A 26,669-nucleotide genomic window follows, 5' to 3' on the forward strand; every position below is an offset into this window, starting at 1 on the left:
TTGCTCGCTCAACTGTCCATCATCTAATCTGAGAAACTCCAGTGCGTCTCTCTAAAACCCAACTCTTGAACTTAATAAAACTTTTAAATGCTTAACTGTCTGATTAGATTTTTGGTTGCCAGATGCATTTGGTAACACTCTATGTTCAGAGTAGAATTTCAGTCTTGATGTCAAGCCCCAAGAAAATGCTCAAACCAATGAGGGCAAAAAATGTAAAATAAAGATGAGAACAATACAAATGACTTTTTAATTTATCAAGAACCTCGATATAAAGTGTTAAGTGTTCTTTCCAACTCTGGACAAACCACCTAATCATCTTTGTCTAAAATGGTATCAAGATAACTAACCCAGCATGACAATAAATAAGGAAAACGTTGATACTTTTTCTATCAGCAGTCGTGAAATATTGGATGACGTTCAGATCTCATTTGCATTGTTGCACAAAGCATTAAAGCACACCACGGTTCACACTGAGTTTAGCTCGTTTTTCTTTGTCAGTGAAATGTTCAGGTGCCATTTTGTAAATTTTAAACCACAATCCATCAGCAAGAATGATCTAAAATGATATTCAAATGAGGCTGACAGAAACATCTGCATTTTGATTCAGCAGTGTGTAATGCCTTTGGGAAATGATACATGGATTGAAGAGATGCTTGAATATTGAAATGAGGCTCGCTCTGAGTTGGCGGACAGCAGCCCTGGTTATTCAGTGTTCGACGGGGCTCCCATGCTGTTTTTATGGTAACCCTTCAAAAGCACCAAAAGCAGCAGAGTGCATTAATGACATCAGAAAGAAAAAAGAAAAGAAATAACTGCTATTTATAGTGGATTCAGTCATTTATCTGCTATAACAGGGCTCTCTGTTTTCTCACGATGAAAAGCTGCTTTATATTTTACATAATTTTCCTATTTGCACTTTAGAGCAGAAGAATCACATTAAGTCCTAAAAAGATAACGTAACAATCCTCAGCAACTTAATAAAAGGCAACATTATTCTGATTAATCTCAAACACAGTCAGTGTATCAATGATAAATGAAGCCAGTGTGATTTAATCCACTGCGTATGGAGTTCACATGTTGATGCCTAAAATTTGATGTTTTGGTTGCCACCACAGTTTCTTTTTTCTACCAAATCTACCAAACAGAAACCAACCACACAAACAAGGGACATAAAAGTCTGTATCCAGACTAGGGATGGGTACCGGTATCTGGTGCCATTCTGACATAAACGGTAGTAACCAGACCGAAAAGCAGCGCACATTTCGGTGCTTTGTTTTTCCTGAGCTGAGATACACTTTAGATTCTAGCCAATCATTTTACGTTTCCGAGGATAGCAGGCGGGCCCAGGTACGTACGTTCTTTTAGAGCAGAGCTACAGATTAAAAATGCCCAAGGTGAAGCGGTCAAAGTCTGGCTGTACTTCACAGCAAAAGATGCAAACTCAGCAGCCTGCAACAAGTGCTTTAAGGTGATACTGTGATACTGTGCAAAGGAGGTAACACCTCAAATCTGATGAAACACCTGGCGACACATAGCGGGTTTTTTTTTTTAAAGCCGAGAAATGCACCGTATTTGATAGCTTGCTGCGAGACCTCACACCGAGCACATCTACTGTGGGTGTGGTGGCTGTTATCGACCCGGAGTTAGCAACATCCCCCAAGAATCCGAATAGTGGAGTCCTGGCCCCTAGCCCTGCCAGTGTAGCAGGAATGATGAGGATGATGATGGCAGCAGCAGCCATTCTTCACTGCGTGAGTCGCTTAATGTTGTTCGTGTGTAATTTACGTTGAGTAGGCTAACCACGTTATTAAATTAATGTATGTAAGGTGAACTAGCAAACACCGTCATAGTTACATGCTGCGGCTGTCTTCTTGTTTGATGGCAGATGCTCCCTTCACCCTGGCCAAAAAGGCTAAAATGACCAAAGAAAAAGTGGAAAACGGCTAAACATGAGAGGTTTTTGGACAAAATTTGTTTTTTCCATTGTTTAAGCACTGCTTCCAGCCAAGAGTGATGCCATAAATCCCCTATAGCTGCAGAAAAGGCTAACATTGTTATCTTTTCACAAAAAAACAGCTGAACACGAGAGGTTTTTGGACAAAGTGTGTGTTCTCCATTCTTTAAGAACCGGTTCCGTTTCAAAAAGTACCGGTTTGGTACTGGTATCGAATAAAACCTAAACGATACCCATCCCTAATCCAGACCAATGAACTATAAAACAAATTGACTCGCTAAACAGCTGATGTCAAACTATCCACCGAAGCCAAAACCATTTTTGTACTAACTTGAAAACATGTTTGCTTCTGCTGTAAATTGGGGCATTTTAACATGTGAGTCTATGAGTGCTCATTCACTTTCTGAGCCTGCCTCAAGTGGCGACTGAAGGAACTGCCGTTTCCAGCACTTTTAACCCCTCAGTCATGATTTTCACATGTGATAAATTGAGAACGATGCAACATAACTTTTTCAAATTGATACCATTGGTGCATCTACTAAAAATCTATGACATGTTTGAATCTCAGCTACCTCAACCTCAAGGATCAAGGTCATGGATAAACTTTTCTGAAAATACTCTATGGTGTAAATTTGACTCTTTTTTTTCTTCAATTTTACCATACTGCAAGGATTATTATTTTGTTGTCTGGTTGTGTTTCGTCGACCTTTATGTAGCTAACCTGACGCCATGAGTGAAGTAAGCGGTTGGTATAATCTTGGCACAGATAAAAGAATAGACATGCAAAGTGACCTTCAAGATGTTGTAAGCTGAAATCTTCCAACACAAAAGTGGTGCACACTTTATGCTGCCAAAAAGTGTGCATCACTTTATGGCAACATAAAGTGGTGCAAATAAGCATTTCGATTGAAAAATGTACCCTATATATGCTCAGTGCCCGGCCCAAGAAGGAAAAGCAGCAAAGACCTCTTTCACTCAAATATAAAAGAGAAGCTAGGCCGGAGGAGGGTAACAAAGGGGCTTGCAGATAAATCATGGCAGCCTACTTTACTATCGTGTCCAACATGAGACACAACACTACACTCAATTTTATATTTCCAAATAATCCATTTAGGGCCTCATTCTTTCCCTGTCTTCCTTTTTAAGATTAGGTGTTGGTCCACTGGCCCTTACTTGAGACTTGAGCAAATCTTAAGGACTTGATTTAATCCATCTAATCCTTGCCTAAGTATTCTGTTTCTCTTGAACACATCACAAAACACAAGCTCTACAGTTTGACTTTGAAGTAGCACCACTGCAGTTTTTTAAGATCTGGGAGAACCTTTAATTATCATAGATATTCTTAATGTCCTTCACTGAGTTCATATGTGCAGCGAATCCTGTAAGAGTTTTAAAAGCCACTAATCTATCTTATTCATCAGTATTGATCATTGTTGCTTTTGTGCCCCGAGTCAGTTAAAAGCATACCTTTTATTCCTTTAATTAAAAGGAGAGCATTAGTTTCTCTTAACTGCAGTGAATCCTTTAATTACAAACTGACCGAACTGTTGTTACATTCACCTCCTCCCCGTCTTGTCTCTCTGTGCTGTTTGTGTGTGAAGGCCTGCTTCTTCAATCTTCTTTCCATTACCAAGCGGTCAATATTTGTTACTTTTCTGGTGGCTGAATCCATTTAACAAGTAAAAGTGGTGATACCGAAGAAGAAGAGCTTCAGGTAAACATACAAAGACATGAACTGAGAACATTGACCCTCAGGTTTTGTGGCAAACTGATTCAGCTGCTTTTAGTGCAATTCTGAATCCTGACCCCGAAGACCACTGAGAGTCCCCAGGTGGAGAAAGTGAGGCATCTGAAAGAGATGTGGCTTAAAAGCCTGTCTAATGTGCATTCAAGATCTTAGACTGTTGAGTAGAATCTTAATGCCTAAACTAACCTGCAGCCAACACAAGGGTTTTAAGACAGGTAACATGTTTGAACCCTGAAGCTGCTGTAATACAATAATGCTCACCTTATTCAAAGCTTTTTTGACCAGAGAACACCACCTGACTAGTAAAAACGTTTGACTGTGGGAAATGACTGCACTCTGCCGTTATTCCAGAGATGATTGAGGGGATTTGGTGATTTTTTTTTTTTTTAATGCAGGACTTGAAGGTCAGATCAGATCAGGAGAAAAGTAGCACAGGTGATGTCTGAACATGTGCACACTAACTTTCAGCATTCCTCATAGATAATTATTTCACTACATAAAGAATTATGGCAGAAAAAAGCAACTCTCGTGGCTGGAAAAAGAAATCTGATTGAATTGAAGCCAGAGAAAACGACCCCACTTGATGCGCTTGATGTATGAGAAGAGTTTATTGCCTTAAAAGTCAGTTTCTATGCTTCTTCAACACAGCATTATGTGTGTTCTGTAATTAATCATGACATTTAACATAAAATTGACAAAAGCAGGAACTGTTTGAGTGCATGATGACCTTATGATTAACAAAATGGTACCAGCGACATTTTTGTTGCTGACTGGGCTGCTGCTGTACAGGAAGGGAGGTGATCTATTAGTCAGATGGTCAGTGGTGTGATCCCTGGCTCATACACTCCATCTCTTGAAGTGTCCTTGGGAAAGACACAGAACTCCAAATTGCCCCTGGTGAATTCATTGGAGTGGGAATGTGTGTGTGATAAGAAAAAAAAAAAGAAGGTTAACAGCAGAATAAAGTGCTGTGTGGATGGGAGATGTCCAGAAGTACTTCTATTCTCTCAGAAAGAGTAGAAAAGCGCTACATAAGTACCACGAATCAGAAACATTCTACCGAGGCAACTCTGGATAAAAAATATGGGAGTAATACTGAGTGGTGCATGCTGTTTTCTGTTGTGGTGACCAGTAAAATTTAAAGTTCAAATAAGTCTAAAAAAAAATTTACTATCTAATTTAAGTGTCCATGGATGGTAACACTTGTATGGCACTAAACAAAACCACCACCACCAACAAAAAACCCCCCAGAGTGATGGTCAAATATCTGGTCAATCTCCAAGGTAATGCACAAATTAGAAGAAAATCTTGATTCACAGGCACGACAATTTACATTTTCACAGTACTCTTACAAGTCCTGTGTGAACTAAGTATACCCAATGAGCCAGTAAATTATAGAACCACTGTGGTCACTTGTTTATGCACAGCTGACCTAAGGTCCCACCACAGGATTTCAATTAGGTTGAGGTCTGGACTTAGTCTCAGTCAGTGTAGTAGATTTGCTGTTGTGCTTGGAATTATTGTCCTATGGTGTGACTCAATGTAGACCAAGCTTTAGCTGTTAGACAGATGGCCTCACATTTGGCTCTACAATACTTTGGTATAAAGAGGAGCTGGTTGGCTCAGCGACTACATGGTACCCAGGACCCATGGCTGCAAAACAAGCCCCGATCATCACTCCTCCATCACTGTCCTTGACAGCTGGTGTGAAGCATTTGTCTCCACCTTGGTCGTGTCTATCCAAAGAGCTTTGGTTCAGATGTCTTGTGGTTTATTCAGATACAAACCTAAGCCATACTGTCCAAGGCCTTCTGCCGGCAACCCTTTAAAACAAGTCATAGTTGATCAGACTTTTTCTAATGATACGCTTATTATGAACTTTAGTATTTAACACACCAGCTTAAGTCTGAGTCTGAGATGTAGCTTTAGGATTTTTTGCTATTTCTCTATGCACTACACGATCCAAACTTGGGCTGAAAGTGCTGGAAAGATTGTGACTGTCACAACCTCTGCTTTTACGGAGATGGTCACATTTGCTGATTATCAATCAATCAAGTGCATTTGATTAGAGACACATGACTAGTCCAATGAGGCTGTTTAACATGTAACCCTCTAAATTCCTATTGAAGCAGTTAGTGTTACTTTTCTCAGGACTTCATATCTTGTGTGAAAACCTTTTTACATGACTGCATCAACAGGAAGGATTTATGTCAGTAAAACGAATAACATCAATCCATCTGACAGTGATATTTCAGCCTGGATGGTGGGTGCCAGCAATTTTTTAAATATTTATTTGAATTAATATCTACACATCCTTTTAAAAAACACCACTGTTGAAGGTGAAATCATTCTTCCCCTTAGCGTGCAGACAAAAGAAGGCAAGTAAGTATCGGAGAAATAACTAAGACAAAAGATAGGAAATTCCATATACTGTCAATTGCCTCACGCTCATTCACTGCTTCTATTTGCAGCTTTTTGTTGCAGAGAGTCTGGGAGCAAACTTTGGTTATTTGAATGTGTGTGTATGTGCGTATACAGCAAGGATTTGGAACAAATGTATTACTCCCTGGATATAACTTCCTGTGAAGTGTGAAGAGATAACACCAGACAATATGAATGTACCTCTCATCACAACCCCCCCCCCCCACCCCGCCACCCACACACACAACACACAACACACACCACACACACACACACACACACACACACACACACACACAAATCACAAATCATCCTTCAAATGCCTCCACACGGGATAATTGAGTTTTCTCTCCCTGCGCTCCGACAGAAACATAAACACCCCGTCACCTTAAAAGCCCTCCATAAAGCTTTTAACACTTGGTTTCCCAGCTTATTAACTAAATCTGTGACAGAGGAAGATGTACTCTGAGCAACAAAAAAAGTGGTCAATTTTGTGGGTATAGTGAGCAAATATGTACCAGTGCTGTGTGCGTTTGCATCAGAGGAGAAACAAGTGGAGGAGGAGATGAAGATAACAGAGAGGAGCGTGTTTGTTACAGCAGTCAGTTCGGTTTACGGGGAAATAATGAAGACTGTCGATTTCATAAGAGCTGTGTGACTCACTGTTTTCTATTATTTACACACACACACACACACACACACACACACACACACACACACACACACACACACACACACACACACACACACACAGTCTCATACAAATGTGTACTGTGGGAAATGCCAGAAAGACATCATAAGGACGCTGCTTCCTGACCTCCATTCTACTTAAAGTATTAATACAATTACAGCGTCCAAGACGGAGACGGGATTTGGAATTGTGATGTAAAACTGATCCAAATCGACCTTGACTGTGAAATGGACGGATTAGTGCTGAAGAACATTTTCTTGGCACCTTGAGGAGAGGGTATGTTGTGTTTATACTTGCATGTTTTTGACATTATAAAGAGGAAACACAGAGCTGTCAGTAGAGCTACTTGATGCAGAGGCTGTCTGCTGTCAGTCAGGGCGAGTAATGATGGAGATAAGTCACTGCCACTCTACTCTTGACTCTGACAAGGCTCCACTGCATTCAAAAGTCAAGTAAGACTTCTCCTGAGGAGCATCTCTAACTGGCTGAGAGGATAACAGGAGTCTGTAAGCTCACAGTTCATGTAGTCGTTTAAACCATTTACATGAAACTTTTCAGGAATGCAACATTTTACATGTAAAAACTAAAAGTTCTTATTATGCTGAAATGCAGGACTACTGTCGGCCTGGGGGGGGGGGTAATGGCAAAACCCATCGGGTGTTTTTTTAAGGAGTAAAAATGATGTAGTCTTGGACTCCTGCTGCATATGGAGTTAATTAAACCACTCGTATCTATTTTCTACAACCTCTGTCTCTCTTCCACAGCGTGCTTTTGTTCCGTCTTCCTCTCCTCACCCACAACCGGTCGAGGCAGATGGCTGCCCCTCCCTGAGCCTGGTTCTGATGGAGATTTCTTCCTGTTAAAAGGGAGCTTTTCCTTTCCACTGTTGCCAAGTGTTTGCTCACATTTTGCAAATTTTTGTGTTCTTCTCTGTGTTATTGTAAGGTATTTACAAACCTTCGCTAGTCTGTGTCAGTGACTGCCATCAGTCTGGGTCTGACCATGACTGTTTAGAGCTATCCTACCACGTGACCTGTGCAAAGTGATCACCCAGAGATTGATGGTGTTGCATCCTCGGTCTCTTGTCTATGTCACCATCCTTTTTTTCTTTTTGCAATACCCTGTCTGGCATAGTGAAATCTACATAAACCTAGATAGTTTTGTAGCTATAATTGAGAGGTGTCACACAGAGGCAATCATAAAACGACTCTTTTATAAAGTGGTGAGCTGAAGGGATGCACTCACTGAACATGTGTGTGTGTAACAGTCCTATTAAAATGTGGCTGTGGAGAATGGGCAGATTGTTATTTGCTGTTTTGTTGAGAATTACTCATCCAAAGAACATGACTGAGTCACTAAAGTCATCTGCCACAGGAAAACAAAGACAGATAAATGAAAACATGTAGAACATCTTGACCAGCTCTCACTTTTTAGCACCCTTGTGTTAGTCTGTTTGAGTTAGGGTAAAAGTTAGAATTAAGTTTAAATTTAGGCTTAGATTTAGGTTAAAGGTTTAGCACTTAGAGCTAATAAACCAGATAATAAACCAACTAATTCAGAACTGAAGAAGGCCCAGTGGTCTTAGAAAACACACTTTTTGAACTAAATAGAAATAATAATGCACTGTATTCGGTGATTGGGGAACATTGAGTGCAGAGGACAGTGCTCACTGATGACTGCTGATTGATGCTCCATGCAGAGCAGAGAGACGTAGGGGTCCCGAGGGTCGCTGAGATGTATTATTATAATTACTGTTTTATTTCTCCGTATGTCACCCACATCCTTTGTTTTGATTAGCGAGAGCAGTACACGCTTCCCAACAACATTTTGTATGAAGTTCTGTATTTGTCTGCAGGCCTATTGATCTATTTGAGCTGGAAAGACTCTCTGTCAGGAGCAAAATCAATTTCAAATTCAGCTTTCAAACAGCAAACACAACAGCAGCGATTAAAAAGTTATTTGCTCTGCAGTGTGTTATCATTGGTCTCTTTGTCTTCACAGGGTTGTGCAAAGGGATTGTAATGTGGCAGGTCTAGCAGCTTGTCCATCCAAAAAGATTGAAATAGGACATAAACTATTATTTTCATGTAATTTGCAATGAACAAAATGTGTCTATTGGGCTGATCAGTCTACTGCTCATGGTACTGATTTGGCCCGAGTCTGTGTTGCAGTATAAATCTTGCCAGTCAGACTGCTTCATGACACATTTTTAGATTTATTTCCTTTCCATCGATAAAACTTTCAGGCATAGAAAAAGAATGTTTTCAGAGGACTCTATGTACTTGTTAAAAACTTAAGTACACTCTTACTGCTTTTATAAAAAAATAAAGATGGCAAGTAGTAGCCAGTAGCTGCTAATCAGAGGCACTTGATAAATTGATTATCAGCAAGTGTGAAAATCTCTAAAAGCAGAAAATGTTGCTCCTTGCTGTACTGGAGCTTCAGGTGCTGTGTAAACAAAATGCCACAATTGTTCAATCAGTGCTAAATTCACCCCAATGTCAGAGAAACAGCAAAAAACCCAAGAGCTACATCACAGACTCTACAGTACAATTAGAAAAAGACTGAACAAGTATGGCCTGTTTGGAGCCTCTTCTCTCTAAAAAGAACTTGGCAGCATGGCTTAAGCTTGGAAAGCTGTATTTAAACAAATTATAAGACTTCAGTGCTTTGGATAGACAAGACCAAAGTGGGGTGATGATATGGGCTTGTTTTGCAGCCACAGGACTTGGACACTTAGCATTGACTGAGACAACTCTGTATACGCTACCTGTGTGACAGCTCAAGCTTGGCCCAAACTCATGCAACAGGACAATTCAAGCACAGCAGAAAATCTATAACAGATTGGCTCAAAAAGTAAAGGAATCAAGGTGTTTCAATGGCCAGGTCAAGTGCGGGAGCTCAACCTGCAGCGGTGGGACCTTAAAAGAGCTGTGTATAAATGAAAGCGTGTAAACCTCAACACCTATAAACTTCTTGGAAAGAAGAATGGACCAAAGTTCTTCCACAACAATGGGAGAGACCGATAAAGTCACACAAAATGTATGTCTTCTCTATTCTGTTTTTGACCTATCTATCGATGATATAGATATAGATAGGAACTGAATGGGGATATGGCGAATAACACCGCGTCGCGCCAAGTTTAAGCCTATAGCACAAGACACCATCAACTGCAGGATCTACCAAGGAGATGCTTTGTCCCCACTGCTGTTCTGCACAGGCCTGAACCTCACTGACAAGACTGGCTACGGATACCAGCTACAGAATGGAGCCATCATCATCCACCTCCTCTACATGGATGAGATGTAGGAGTGAATGAGACACTGATTCACTGATCCACACCACGAGGATCTACAGCAACAACACTGGAATGTCAGTCGATCTGGGGAAGTGTGGTCGGATGGTAACAAAGAGAGGCAAGGTAGTCAGAACTAAGGGGATTGCACTACCAGAAGGCGATATTGCAGAAATTGAGGACAGCTACAAGTACTTGGGAATCCCACAGCAAATGGGAACCACAAAGACGCCACTAGGAAAGCTGCAACCAACCAAATGAACCTTTGACAAAAAAGCTCTATAGCAGCCTTTTTGGGTCACTTTAATGTTACCTTCAAATCACGTTGCCTGGTGTGCTCCATGTCCTGCATGGCGCAGCGGTGGGCCTCCTGCAGACGGTGCTGTCGCCTCTGATGCTCCGTCTGCAGCTCCTCCAGCTGCATCCTCAGGTGCTCCCTCTCCTGGCTGAACTGGTGCTGTAGCTGCTGCAGCGACGACTGCGACTGGGACAGCTGCATCTCCAGACTTTGCTTCAACAAGGATATCTGCACAATAATAAGAACAATACATATTGCAGTGATTGTCAGTGAGAAAGTTGAAGAAGCCGCTGCCTCTAGACCTCTGCATACATAATTAGTTGGATAGAAATCATGTAGGTGGTCCAGGAAGTGCAAGTTCAGGCTGTCTCAAGGGAACTGCATTTTTACATGGCAGAATAACAAAAAGGTAGAAGGTTGGGGTTGGCAATCAATTTGCCTTAAACAAAGGCCTCCAGCAAAAGAGCTTTTTGCTGTGAACATAGCACTAAAAGCAGGCAGCAGTGTGACTCACAAAATTAACCTGTCTAGACAGCTTAGGATTTTGAATTCAAGTGTTGAGATAAGTACGACCTTGCAAAAGCTGCTCTGGCAGCACTGTATGCAACTGCTGCCAGGTCAAAAAACACATTCTAATCAGAAATCCCGATGAAGAAGATCGACAGTAAACTTTAGGGGCATCAAACTCATTTAAGGTCACAGGCCCATAAGTTACTTACTACACAATTTAATGTCAAGTAGGCTGAGCCAATAAAATCACTTAAAATAACCCAGTTCTTAAAACAGAAGCAACCATCCATTCACAAAGCAGATGTTTGGAATGTGATCAGAAAATCTTTTAGAAAGGCTTTATAAATTCAAAAATGCTGATTGTAATTTAGCCAGTCTCACCCTTAAGATCGTCTTCTTATGCACTCACAGACAGCTTGTAGTGGGTCTGCGGTTTCTATATTACTCCCTGAAAGTTGTGCTCTGATGGTGTGCTTCTTGCACACACACAACTTCTCTTCCTCTTCTTGACCTAAATTTCATGTAGGGGGTCATTGTTGAATTTCTATTATTGTAGCTTTGGTGATAGTGAAATGAAAATCAGTTAAGACTTCTGACTTTCATGGACTCATTCTCAGAATATTGTGATCACACCCCTACACCTCTTTACACAAGTTTCAGGGTAAAAATCTCACAGACAAACAGGAGCATTTGTACCCTGAATGTGCAACTCCGCTCTATGGACTGTGAAAGCTGAACGAATTATCCGGCTTTGAGCTTTTAATTAAAAATACAACAATACTGTCAAACATAATCGGAGAAAGTTGTTGATAAATCCATCATCTTGTGCAGCCACTTGCAGATCATCGTTTCTGAGATAGTAAACACAACAGGAAAGACTCTCTGTGATCTAAATAGAGTAGCTTTGCCGCAGGAACTGCTTCACTAATTTGGAAATTACATTATCACTCAGACATGAGTCACACATTTTTTTGCATGGTGGCAAATCTTTATTAGCAGGCACATATGATTATATATGCTGCACACTGATCCTGTATTATCTAAAATTTACTTGCTCATATAGCTTGCAAATTGTGGACTTAGTGGGGAGGGTTGTTGTATAATAGGTGAAAACTTGCATAATGTATTAAACAGTTTCCACATTCCCTACATTTATACACATTGGCATCCTTGTTTCAAACATTGATGTCCACTAAGGTTAAAACAGGGCCCTGCTTTACTAAACTGCGAGTGGAAAGTCTTTTGTTTTATCTACTAAGAGTAAAAGGTTTTGTGTTTTGTTGCTGCAATTTTGAATAGTTGAATTATCACCTGGTGATTATGTAACCAACATGAAATGCCACTTTTATAATGACAGCCCATCACTTTAGGGACATTTTGCATGTCATGTCAGGCATTTTAAGCTTTCTGTGCCTCGTTTCACTGTGTTTTGTGCCAGCTGTAAAAAAAGAAGGTCATCACAAATTGCCAACAGTGAGAGTAAATCCTGGACTGATGGCAGTGATTTTGCATGTCTTGCAATTATAAAGTCAGCAGGGTTTCTCCCATAAATCCTGTAAAGCTAGAACCATACACTAGAAAACAAAGACAACTTTAATTTATTTAGCTCATTTCATTATATGAAAACTAAATCTGCTTAATACAAAATATTAAGACATGAATATTAAGACCCCTCCCTCCCAAAATAAAGTTTACAATGCCTTAAGGGAGTGAAAACTGCAAAACATAACAAACAACAACAACAAAAAATATTAAGTGTAGGCCTTTGTGAATAGAAGGGTTTGGAGTCTGTTTGACACACAGATTTAGTTGATCTCAATTTAATCAACATTTTATATTGCGCTGAGAGCCATTGAAGTCATTTCATTACTGGGGTAATGCAGGTAAATTGCGGGTAAAACAGTGACCTATAAGGATTCTGGCTGCTGCATTTTGGACAAGCTGAAGATGTCGATGATGTTGATCATTTGGGAAATCCTGCAAATAGAGCGTTGCAATTGTGATGGCTGCACTTACAGCCACACAGTGGTAATATCACCATGTTAGTGTAGAGGCTTATAAGTAACATTGCATTCACATTTCTTTCTTTAAATATAAGAATTAATTTACAGGACAATAAATAACTGGTTTTGGTTTAGAGTTAATTCACATATCCACATAACACTGCATTCTAAAATAAGTGTGCACATTTTAGTTTACACTGTTATGTATGATTAATTTTTTCTTTTCTGAGTTACCTTAGTTGCAGCTGTTCCAGTCCCTTGATTAAGGAGCCAAGAGGTGGAAAAGGGGCGGAGTGAGCTTTAAAGGAAGACTACAAATTGGTTCACGCCATAACTCAGGACCATGGGGGGGAATTGGAGTTCATTATGTTAGGTTTAGTTAGGTTTTGTGTGTTTTACCCCTTCTCCTGTTTTTGTGGGCTGATCAGCCACTATTTAAGTTTCCCCTTTGTCTCATTAAGTTAGGTCAGTTTGTTTGAGTTATCAGTAGTGGTGTCAACTTTGAGTAGAGTTTTGTTATTTTGACCTCTTTTATGGGCCCAAGGTTTTGATTCTTTTTGCATGAGTTAACCAATTATGGTTTTTGGGTTAAATAAAAAAATCATTTTTTGGACTTTAACCTGTGCCTAAGTTTCCTTCACTGCTCGGTCCATCACACAATAATATAACCTACTTGATTTGAATGCATGAACGAATTTCTCAGAGTCAGTTTTAGAGAAGATTTTTCTAATCTTAGATACATTTTAAGTTGTAGAAAGCAGTTCTGGTAATTATAATGATGTGGTTATCAAAACTGAGGTCACTTTTTAAAATGACACCAAGGTTTGTGACTTGATCACTGTGTTTTAGAGAAATGGATGATATATATGAACAAATTTTGGACCACAAGTATTTCTGTCCTGTCTCTGTTCAGTTCTAAAAAGTTTTGAGACATTCAGGACTTCAAGTCATCAATGCAGCTTATTGGTTTATGACCAGAGGTTAGATCATAAGAGGGAAGTGGTAAGTACAACTGCGTGTCATTGCTATAAGAATATGAGGCTATATTATGACAGTACCAAGTGGGAGCATGTAAAAGTTGAACAGTAATGGACCAAGGACTGACCCTTGAGGAACCCCCAATTGAATTTTGCATTTGAATGGATCTAAAACTGCTAATTGAAACATAAAAAAACTTCGACCCTTTAGATACGATTAGAAGCAATAATGTGTCTGACCTGTTAAACCTACTGAGTCATGAAGCCTTTAGTTAGATTATGATATGGTACAATTATTAATTACTAATAGATATAAGTTTTATTGGGTGACAGTGTGATTACAGCACATTTAAAAGAAACAGGGAAAATGCCAAACTGGAGAGAGCTGTTGATAAAATTTACTAAAAGATTTGTAAAACAGTGAAATACAGATTTGACATCTTACATATATTATTTTGTATCATTTTTGCTATAGCTGGCATTTTTGAGAAATTTCTTGCTCACAGTTGTCAGATAGACACATATAATGGAGGTTGGGCTTAAAAACCACACTGATTAAGCTTTTGCATGAGTTCAATAAGGAAGATCTGTTTTCACTCATCTGCTCGCTTCTAGTCTGCTGTTATTATGTTCTTTACTGTATTCAAAGTTTCAGACGTGTAGCCCTGTATTATTTAATGGTAAATGGACTGATTCTTATATTTTCTACTCTCCCAGAGTATTCAAAGAGCTCTACACAACATGGCACATTCACCCATTTACTGTCTTCTATGTTTTTAAGTGCTTTCTAACTACCATTCACACTCATACTCCGATGGATGCATTGGAGAGCAACTTGGGGTTAATATCTTATCAAGGATATTTGGCATGCAGACTAGTGGGAGCCAGGGATCGAACCACCAACAGATGACCTGCTTTACCTCCTGAGGTACAGTCATACAGCCATGAGCTATAGTGTATATGATAATATTAGACATAATATTATAACATTTCCCCCTCAATATTATCTTACTTTGGTGCATTTTATTTGCCAAAAATGAAACAAAAAAAACCAGTGAACATAAGTCAAAGATGAAATTCACATGCAGCCAAATTCTTCTTCTTGTTAATCCTGAAGTTGATAATCATGAAGTGAAAATCTGATATTGTGACAGTGATGGTGTGGATGCCACTGACCCTTTTTAATTTGGTTTTTCACTGAGATTCAAAGCGGAGGTTTTCAAGCTTTACCAACTCTGCGTTTGAGTGCAAAATTACCCGCATATATCATTCACATTAGGCGTTATTTACAACGACACTAATATTTTCAATGCTTGTGCCTTTTGAAAACACACTTTGGAGCATGCTGTGCATCAAGGCCTTACTGGCACTGACATCTGCCATTTGATTTCTAAACAGCCTCTTCTCCATCAGTGCGTATTTGTCAAGAGCCTGACTGCTGCTCTGATTTGGCATTGGAGTAAATAAATATGGTTTAGCTGATTGTGAGGTGCGGAGCTGCCACATTAATCACCGATGACAGGGTGGGCATGTTGAAGACCAGCAATTAATGCAAGAGACATGCACAAACAAACAGAAATAAAGCTGTTGATTCTGCATGTACGATGACCACAGGAGAGCTTAGTCATGCCACATTAATATTACTGTGCAGTCATTAGCTACAGCAGCCGGCTCTGGCGTGCGTTAAACACTAACACATAATGAATACGTGAATCTGTGTGCCAGTGTTAGGAGGAAATCTGTGAGTCTGGCACAGACAAGCCGTCACAGGCACAACATACACCTAGAAGAGAGGTAGCTCTTATTGCTTCAATAATGTTTCGCCCATCATATTGATTTTCTCACCACTGGTATAATTACAACCACTTGACTCCAGGCTGTGGGCATTTTGTGTTCAAAAAGGTCTGTTGATTGTAAGTTGAAGATTAAACCTTTAAATCTTTAACCAGTATTGTTGCGTAACAGTACTTTACAGACACACTTGGTGTACAGACGCTACGTGATTTCTTGTGTTAATAAAAGCTGTTAGTTTCTTGCTGTTCCTGTTTTTATTTAAAATATATCCTTTCTCAGCAATGCCTTTGTTTGTGTCTACACTCACTGGACACTTTATTTATCACACCTTGTTGCTACTGGGGTGGACCCTCTTTTACCTTTGCCTTTAGTTCTTGATGGCAGAGATTCAACAAGGTGCTGAAAACATTCCTCAGAGATTTTGGGAGATTTTATGAGATCACATCTCAAAGTTGCTCCTTTTGGATTGGTTGAGGCCACTGGAGTAAACTCCTTGTCATGGTCAAGAAACCAATTTGACATAATTTTAGTGGTCAAAAAGGGATGGACATGATCAGCAACAATACTCAGGTAGGATGGCATTTAAACAATGCTCATTTGGTACTGAGGAATCCAAAGTGTGCCCAAAAATATATTCTTCACACTATTACACCACCACCAGCCTGAACCTTTAATACAAGGCAGAAAAATTATGAACCTGCCATCTGAATATTGCAGAAGAAATCGAGACTCATTAGACCACTTTTCCCAATCTTCAGTTCTGTCTAATTTTGGTGAGCGTGTGAAAATTGTGGCTTTAGTTTCCTGTTCAGGTCATCGTGACCATGTCTACATGCATAAATGCATTGAGTTGGTGACATGTGATTGGTTAATAAAATATTAGCAATAATGAGCAGTAGTGTGTTTTCCCTCCTTTTTCTTCTTTATCGACTTCTCCCCTCTAATTATCTACAGCTTGGTGTACTTTCAGGTTGCAGTCACATAACCAACACAATTACCTCACATGTTTATCTCTAATTACTTTTCCTTGACTTCAGTGTCAAAAGCTTTGAGGTGAAGTACCTGTGTGAAGACGACCTCTTCAAAAGTGGCCCACACAGCTCACACCACTTTCATTAGGGTGCTTACTAATATGGTGGGTGATGTGAGTCAGCCCTGGTGATACTACAGAAGTAGTACAGCCTTATCTGTTCTTAGTATTTTTCTTTATGCAGGCTATATGAACTTAGACATTGATGTGAATAATGTTTCCATTACCAAGTGGGAAAAAGTGAGAAACTTTGCAGTCACAATGAAATAAAATGGTTTGAATAAGAAATGTGGCTCACCATGCTGTCCACTCATGTTGTCCACTCATCTACTTAAACGCTTCCTTTATTAAAGCTTTTAGAATCTCTGACATGAAACTAATTAAAGGTAATCCCAAAAGCTGGAAGTACAGCAACCCCGAAAATGAGAACAAAAGCACAGCAAAATGAGTTACACAACAACATTCACCTCTCTTTGAACTTTGAAATAGGGAAAATTATCTTTATTTATACAGTGAGCTTGGCAAACTGTTAAGATTCAAAACATATCGGCATATTAAATCATTACGGCACAGGCGGTAATTTACATGATCTGTTTCACTTGTCAGGTATGTTGATCATTTTGGTTTGTGAACGTTTGAATGGTGTGCTGCTATGAACCCTGGGAAGGCCTTATTTTCTTAGAGTTGGGAAGTGTATCATCTGCTAAAGGAGGTAAGGAAGCATGCACTGAAGCACCTTTTCTTTGCAACTTGAGAATTTGACCAACTCTTATTACGGCTGCCAAGCAGATGATTTAATCAGAAGCCCTCTTAAGTACAAATGACTATTTGACCACAACCAAAGTCACATCTCTGCTTTTGTCTTTGTTTTATCATCTGTTTATTGTCCTGTTTTCCTGTTTGTGTCCTGCCTTAGTACTGGTTTGTTTTCTCATGTTATTCTCATCAGTTTTGATTTTTCTTTGTATTCAATGTGTGTCTGCTCATCACTGCAGCTTTTTAATTCACACCTATTTATGAGCTTACTAATAGAATAGAATAGAATAGAATTCAACTTTATTGTCATTGCACATGCACAGGTACAGGGCAACGAAATGCAGTTTGCATCCATCCAGAAGTGCTTTAGCCATGATATAGATATATTACAATATATATTAGCAATAATATAGATATGTAAGTATATTACAGAAATGAGTCTATTATGGTATGTTATAATGTACACGGTATGAAGTATGTTATGAATATGCTATAACTATAAGTATGTACAGGCTGTAGTGAGTACAAGCTATGTACAGGCTATGAACAGGATATAAATATGAAAAACTATACAGAATATGAAATAAATAACTTTACAGAAATCTGAGATATACAGCTATACAGAAATGGGAACTATGCAAGTTGTAAACAGTTGTAGGGTTAAAAATTATCGAATGTACAGAATGATAATTTACACAGAGCTATACATTAGTGCAGTTAAGATAAGTGAGGGTGTAGCTAGTTTCTACAGAGGCTATATAAAGTGCTAGTGGTTGTGAGTGGTGGTTCAGTCCATGTTATTATTGTGTGTTTGAGGGTACAGTTGTCCATTGTGGGTGTGTGTATGTTCAGTCCATGTGTTAACGTGGGTCAGATGTCAGGAGGCAGAGTTCAGGAGTCTGACAGCTGTGGGGAAGAAGCTGTTCCGGTAACTGGTGGTCTTAGTCCGGAGGCTCCTGTAGCGCCTCCCAGAGGGCAGGAGGGTGAAGAGTCCATGTGATGGGTGACTGGGGTCTTGATGATTTTCCCAGCCCTTTTCAGACACCGCTTCCTGTAGATGTCTTTTATGGCAGGAAGTGGTGCTCCGGCGATGCGCTGGGCAGTTTTCACGACCCTCTGCAACGCCTTCCGGTCCGAGGCAGAGCAGTTCCCGTACCAGACTGTTATACAGTTGGTCAGGATGCTCTCGATGGTGCAACGATAGAAGTTCACCAGGATGTCTGAGGACAGGTGGTTCTTCCTCAGAGTCCTCAAGAAGAAGAGGCGCTGGTGAGCCTTCTTGACCAGCTTGGAGCAGTTGGTCGTCCAGATGAGATCCTCGGAGATGTGGACTCCCAGGAACTTGAAGCTGCTCACACGCTCCACAGCCGTCCCCTTAATGTGGATGGGTGGATGTGGGTCAGCATTCCTCCTGTAGTCCACGATGAGCTCCTTGGTCTTCTCGGTGTTAAGCAGCAGGTTGTTTCTGTCGCACCACTCAGCCAGACGATCCACCTCCTCCCTGTAGGCGGCCTCATCGTTGTCACTGATGAGGCCAATCACCGTGGTGTCATCTGCAAACTTAATGATGGTGTTGGAACCATCAGCAGGTCTGCAGTCGTGGGTGAAGAGGGAGTAGAGGAAAGGGCTCATCACACAGCCTTGTGGTACACCGGTGTTCATCGTGATTGTAGATGAGCAGTGGTTATCCAGCCGGACATGTTGGGGGCGGTTGGTCAGGAAGTCCAGTAACCATTTGCAGATGAGGGAACTGATGCCCAGGTCTGTCAGTTTCCTGATGAGTTGTGAGGGGTGGATTGTATTGAATGCTGAACTGAAGTCTATAAACAGCATTCTGGCGTAGGTGTTGTTGTTGTCCAGGTGTGAGAGGACAGAGTGCAGTGCGATGGAGACTGCATCCTCTGTGCTCCTGTTCTGGCGGTATGCGAATTGGTGGGGTCCAGGGTGGGGAGGGAGACAGGATTTGAAGTGTGCTAGGACCAGCTGCTCTAAGCACTTAGTGATGATGGGGGTGAGTGCTACTGGGCGGTAGTGTTAGGTGACGGCTGTGTGCAAACAGGAATAGGACCCAAGGTGCAGACTCCGGAGACAAACTTAAACCAAAACAGCTTTAATGCTGAACGCAAACATAACATAACTGGGAAAAACTGAAAATAAACTAACACCGGTGGACTGGCAAAACACACAGCAAAATAAACGGTAGATCGCGACACGGACACAGAGAAACACAGGGCTTAAATACACAGAGGGAGCAATCAGGGAATGAGTAACAGGAGGGAAACACAGCTGGGGCAAATCAGAACTGACGAGACCAAAGAAGCGTAAACTGAACACACTGAGATAAGACAGAAACCTTCAAAGTAAAACAGGAAACACATAACACAGACTGAACAAAGACACAGACTCGCACGCACTGTAACAGAGGGAACAGAGACGTGGGACCAGGGCAGACACAGACACTGACTGGACACGGGGATATAGCAACTAAGGATACACAGAGACGCGAACTAGACAAGGGGATGCAGGTGATAGGGGAGACAGAGCAACTAAAGAAGACAGAGACATAAACCATAAGACAGAACTCAAAGAAACCAAAGACTAGAAAGTATAAATAATATAATAAACTCAAAACCCTGGGTCAACGACCCAGGCATCCTAACAGGTAGTCATTGAGGCAAGATGGGTTGGAGTTTTTGGGTATCGGGACGATGGAGGTGGATTTGAAACAGGCCGGTACCACAGCGTGGGCCAAGGACAGGTTGAATATGTCTGAATAAGTCACTTTAGTCTTTCAAAATCTACCAATATTTACTTCCTGAATTCCCAAAACACAACATAAACACTAAAATTCACTTAACATTTCAATATGTGCCCTTTTAGTGTTTTGCACAGAGACAGTAAAGTGAACAGAAGGATGGGCGGCAGTGTTTGTGCTCCCATTGGGAAGAGCCTCACCTGTTCTAGCAGGTCCTCCACTTTCCTTTGCCAGCTCTCCCTGGCATTGCTCAGTTCCTGCTCCTTGCTTTGCGCCAGCTGAGCCAAGGCTGAGTTTTTGTCCTCCTCGTGCTCCTCTTTCAGCTCCTCACGTAGCTTCTTACACTCCTGCCTATAGCACAGCACAAAATGAAACACATATGCGTTTATGTTTCAGGCGCTTTATTAATCATCCAGTGTGATTCACAAAACCTGTGCGGAAAAATACACAAATTCAATCTGTGAACTGCGAAGTTCCAGAAAACCTGAGAGTAAAACAGTGTGACAGAGGAATCACGTAAATCTTAGTGAGCTCAATAAAGACCCTTCAGCAGCAGCGTTACTGACAGGTAGCTTAGATCAGAGGACGCTCCATTTCAGCACTTTTACCGCCGTTTGTAAGATGGAAATTTGATTTTTGGAAAACAGTGGGAACCTCCTCAAACTTCTTTCTTGTGAGTGAATAACCATAAATCATTGGAACTGGGGGATTGCCTATATTGATTAAGTGTCAACTCTCAAACTGATTTATGTGCTGTGCTGACAAGAAATTGAGCACAGCGTTAGTTCAATCAGGGCATGCAGTCAAGCCCAGCAGTGACCACAGATAAAATAATTTTAACGCCCACTCATGTCAGCTGATACCCTCTTATAGATTCAGGTGGCAAATTTAATATAGGGCCTACTGCTTTAGTGTGGAAGCCACTTTGCAACCCACTTCTGCCAGGTTTCTCTAAAAACTCCCTGGGGGAGTCCCTCCCTTTAGTCAATCAAGAGTGCTGCAGTGAGAGTACTGACAGAGACTAGAAACAGCACATTCCTCCCAAATTAGCATCGTCGCCCTGTTAAATCCAGAACTGATGTTAAAATCCTTCTCCTTACATATAAAATCTTGAACAATCAGGCCCGTATCATATTTTAAAGACCTTGTAGCACCATATTATCCTAAAAGATCACTTTGGTCTCAGACTGCTCCTGTACTCTAGAATCAGGCCCCTCTACTTTGAATCAGGCTCCTCGCACTGAGCTTTTCTTCTTCACTCATCGCTTTTCACTCTCTGTGTATTCATACACCACTACTGTAGTTAATCATTAGTTCTTATTCATCTCTATCACTCTCTCACAGTGTGTCCTTTGTCCTCTCTTCCTCCCTTCACCCCCATCCGGTCGTGGCAGAACGTTGCCTCTCCCTGAGCCTGTTTCTGTCGGATGTTTTTCCTTCCCTCTGTCGCCAAGCGCTTGCTCATGGGGGGGTCATGCGATTGTTGGGGTTTCTATCTAATATTGTAGCGTCTTTACCTTACAATATAAAACACATTGAGGGGACTGTTGTTGTGAATTGGTGCTGCATAAATAACCCCACATCCTCCTTTCACGCTTTATCTGACTTAATCTGAAATCTGCTGTCAATGATGCTTGATCTTCTCTGTGCTCCTGCTGATGCCCTCCCCATCACCAGTTTTTACTGTCTGCATAATGAAGGGTGGCAAGGTCCCAGAACAGAGCTGCCAAAAAATGAATTACTCCAGTCATAAATATTAATCTTCTTTTGTCTACAGGGGTCTTGACTGAACTGAAATTATGGATTGCCTGGAGGGTATCAAATAAATCTAACAGGTATGCTCTGGGAAAATAAGGAACTAGAATTCAGCTAATTCCCCCAAATGTTGTGTGTTAGGTTTAGGCTGATTTTGTGGAGATGACAACAAAGTCTGAAAGAAGAGACTCAAACAAGCAGCTAGGAATTGGCTTGAAAAGTAAAGGTGCTTCAGAGAGCTCTATAACACTTTATGGGAACAATAAATTGTCCTGAATCATTAGACCTCAACACAGCTTCCACTGAGCGCCCATCACTCTCCAACACTTCGGCTAACAGCTCTGCGAATGGCAGTGTGTGTGTCTGCGCGCTGCCAATGTGATAGCTGTGTGGGAGTAGAAATGGCAGCTGTTAAATGAAGTATCCAGGCAAACACATTTTTTCTCTCACTTCGAGAGCTGTAAAGTGTCAGACTGAAGGCAGGCTATAACACACACAGCGATGCAGTCACACACCACAAAGTCACGTTCATAATGCGGCACACTTGACACGTGTCATCATTCACGTCCTCGTTCGGCATAAAGCAGACGTTCTCCCTCTCTCTTGCTCTCTCACAGACACATCCAGACTTGAGGCGTCAAAGATCTCTGCTCTTCTCTTCTCTGCTGTGCAGGAAGAGCCGAGGGCAAATGGAAAGAGGTAAAAACATGAAGGGATGAAGGAACTTTCAAAGATGGAAGGAATATCCGGATCAAATGTGGGATAATTGGCTGGATTCAGGGATCGTACAGGCAGATATGAGCCACATGTGCTCATTTAAGGTGCGTGTGACATTATAATTTACTGTGTGCTCAAAATATGTAATCATTCTAACAAGAACTTTGTTCGTACAGTACTTTTAAAACACACAGTTACAATGTGCTTCACAAACTGGGGCGCCACTGTAACTCACCTGGTTGAGCTAGCGACCCGGACACTAAAGGCTAGGGACCTTATGGCAATTCGAGACAGAAGATTTCCCATGTGTCATTCGCCCTCACTCTCTCACCCCCTTCCTGTCTACCCTCTGCACTGTCCACCAAATAGGCTAAAATATAATCAAAGAAAATTAAAAATAAACCTTTTAAAGCATAAATGATTTTTTTTGTGTTCTAAATTGCAATAAAATTTAACCTTTTATACTTGTATACATACGTCAGCATGCACAATTCATTTTGTTAATTTTATTATTGTGACATGGAAACCTAAATAACAAGAAGCCAGAGCCACAGTAGCACCATAAACAATCCAACCTGATGTTTTTCCCAAGATTTGCAAACAAAGGTTAATAACTTATAAACACCCCAAAATTACAAATCAGCCACATAATTCAATCATCACAATCTGTACATAAAAACGCTATTTTTTTCAAAACATCCCACTAGATGAAGGTATTCTTAACTTGTCATAACTAAGGACTATACAGAAAAAAGTCACTCATTGTTTGTTGTTGTCCTAAACAGGGCACCCAGGTGCCAGGTAGCTATGAAATAGGGGTGGGTTTTGATAATCGATTTATCGATTAAAATCGATTCTGGCTTGGATAACGTGATTTCGATTCATTAAAATCCTGAATTGATTTTTTAATATTAATTTATTTTGCCCGAAATGCCAGAATCTCAGGTTAAACCTCACAAAATTTCAAGAACCACCAAACAGCTAAAACAGTAAATGAGAGCAGGTACACGGATTCTGCACAAGATCGTAAACACAAAGCGTGGACCCGCCGACGGATCAGAATCAGTGAGATGTCGCCTTTCTCACCTGACGGCACGGACACGGTCGGGGCTGAAAGCCGACAGCTCGCTGATTCTGATGTTTCGGCAGGTCCGCGCTTTGTGTTTACGCCTTTTTTGCGCTGGTTCTAAAGCTGTTAGTTTTATCTCTCTCCAAACATTATTGACCGAACCAGCTGCAAAAGAAGATCCAAACTACGCTTCACATAAACATCGTCATGAATTCCCTCTGATGTTTGCTCTTTTGCTTCCACCACACTTCACGCACAGCTCTCTCTCTCTCTCTCTCTGTATACTTCAAGAACAGTTTCCCGTCTAAAAATCTGTTTTCTGCATTATTCGCTTGCTTGTTACGCACAAATCTACCGTTATTTACAGCGCTGTCAGCAGCTGCCTTTTTTCACTTTTACTTACTTCTGAAAAGAAAGCCTAATTTGTGCTGTTCAATAGGCTACTGAACAAATTTAAACTTTTTAAAATTATGCAAAATTGCAAAATGATTAGCTGTGTCTCCAATAAAACCTCTGTAACTTTTCTCTGCTTCGCTTCAGCAGCATCAGGTAATGTTCATCAAATCAAATCGAATCGTGGATCGAATCGATTCGGGACCTTGCGAATCGGAATCGAATCGATTCTAGAAATCCGTGACGATACTCAGCCCTACTATGAAACCAGCCCAAATCATCACCACTCCACCACCGTGCTCAACAGCTAGTATGACGTGTTTGTGGTGATATCCTGCATTTGTTTTTGTTAGTTTTTTTCAAACACGGTGCTGTGCATTATTGCCAAACATCTGCACTTTGGTCTCGCCTGGACATTTTTCCAGAGGGCTCGTGGTTCGTTCAGGTGCAACATTTTAAACTAAAGCTGTGCTGTCACATTCTTTTTCAAGGGGAAGAGGCTTTCTCTCCTTTCTCCAACAACGTGCTAAATGTTCTGCTTTTATAGAAATTCTCAATTAATCAAGTATATATGATTAGCAGCACCTAGCTGCTTCTTATTAGAAGTAGTATAGGTGTACTGAGTTCTTCACAGTACTGCACAAACACTGTATATTCACCTTTTAATGTTTATTATTATTGCACATACAGTGTAGTTTAGCTTCTATAGTGAACTTCTAAGAACTATGTGATTTAGTTAGTTTACAAAGGGGCAAATTTATCAACATCCTGTCTGCTGTTTTTCATTCTTTAAGTCCACACATCCCTGCAGCATAATTAAACACATACATCATATAGTTAAGAAGAAATGTAACAGTCAAGGTCTTTGCATACTTATAACTTGCTGACAAAAGACTTCGATGCTCTCCATTCCAAATCTGTGAACCTACATACATACTCACATAAAGGAGACGTGCCCAGAATAATTTAATACAAGCAGAGAATGATTAAGAAGAATGTTTAAGAAAATGCTGCCTACAAAAATATGTTTTTGACAAACCTTTAAAACAAACCACAGCTTCAGCCAACTGATGCTGCTGTTTCAATATTTATCATTTATAAGAGTCAATACTGCTGCTTGTGAGTCTGAAATAAGAACAATGAGGTGGACCTGAATTTAATGTGTATAATGTATATTGTGTAAAAGCCCACTGTGAGGGAAACCAGCCACCAGGCTTATACTGACTCACAGTTACTGCATCACAGGATTTCCAAGCAGCTGCCAGTCGCACAAGACATTTTGGCTGCTGGTACTTTGACAGATTTCTGATTTGCACCAGGCAACGAGACCCATTGCAAAGCTAACACGCGCATCAACTTATGTGGTGCTAAATCCCTGTGGTAGGCCAAAACGTGGAGGTCTTACTTCTCCTTTTGTCTTTTTTGCCATTCTTACGTGTACTCTTGTGTATTTATGCCGGACATTTCCAAACCAGCAAATGTAAGCGATAACACTGATAATGAGAACTGATGGGGTGTGAAGTGTAAAAACAAATACAGAAATAGAAATATATGGAGTAACCACTTGTCTGCAAGTTTGCTTGCAGAATACTTTCTATACAAGTAACAACAAGAGTACAAATTCAAACTCAGATCTAAAAACATTTACTGGACTTTCCACTTTAGAATTTTTTAAAAAAAAAGATATTAGTATGACATTAACAATATAAACTTTAGCCTTATTATGTTTCGGGTGCCTGCAGACATTTTAATAATGAGTGGCTGATGATTTATTTATTATTCAATATTAAACAAGCAGGTTCACCGCACAGAAAGAAAAAAAAAAGAGAAAGTCGTAGTTTTGGAGTCACATTAATAAAATTATCCCCTAAAGAACAGCCGGCTCACATTACAGGATGATGTGGGTAATTAAATATTAGCTGTCCTTCCGCTATTTACCTTCTGAAAGTCATAGCACAGGCAGAGGTTCAGAGTTTAGATGTAAATCCTTGAACGCAAACAACTGCAGACAAACCCTGCTGGAAGCATCTGCCACAAACTCTGCTGTAACATTCAGCAGACTCACACCTTGCAGGAACTTTGTGAGAGGACGTGTCTGTTAAAAGATGCAATAAAGGGCTAAAGAAGTACGTGCAGTCTCTTTATCATAAAACTGCTACGACTGTAGCAACTCAACAAAGCAGTATAGTTTTATGTAACATGGACAAATGCTGTAATAACATTGTCCATGCAGCTGGTCTTTGTCATTGATTGTAGAATTAATTTCAATATTTCTGGGATATCTGGTGCCAAACTATTATGTTTGTTTAACATTTAGCTAAACTGCCACAGCAGGGAGATGCTGGTGTCATGTTCACTCAGGTCACCATCCTAGTTTTAGGTTGGACAGGTTGGAGGGGGAGGCTGTTTTTCCACTGTGGGGTTTTTACCTTACAATATAAATAAATAGGGGGCATCCTTGTCAGATGCCCGAACCACCTCAGCTGGCTCCTTTCGATGTGGAG

The 26,669-nt window shown here is 40.6% G+C and overlaps 1 protein-coding gene across 4 annotated transcripts in view; it reads right to left on the reverse strand.

Annotated features, from left to right (window-relative positions):
• fam184ab (family with sequence similarity 184 member Ab) overlaps positions 1-26,669 on the reverse strand; it is a 231,691-nt gene that overhangs the window by 55,591 nt on the left and 149,431 nt on the right. For all 4 annotated transcript variants that reach the window (XM_014336205.2, XM_014336204.2, XM_014336208.2 and 1 more), the window contains exons 13-14: positions 20,432-20,582; positions 10,422-10,634 (exon numbers count right to left, since the gene is read on the reverse strand). In XM_014336205.2, the coding sequence (XP_014191691.1) occupies positions 10,422-10,634; positions 20,432-20,582 (364 nt within the window). The remainder of the gene's footprint in view (positions 1-10,421; positions 10,635-20,431; positions 20,583-26,669) is intronic.

The sequence above is a fragment of the Haplochromis burtoni genome, unplaced genomic scaffold (assembly GCF_018398535.1).
Source record: "Haplochromis burtoni strain Fernald_Lab_line unplaced genomic scaffold, NCSU_Asbu1 Contig_93, whole genome shotgun sequence".
Lineage (NCBI taxonomy): Eukaryota > Metazoa > Chordata > Actinopteri > Cichliformes > Cichlidae > Haplochromis > Haplochromis burtoni.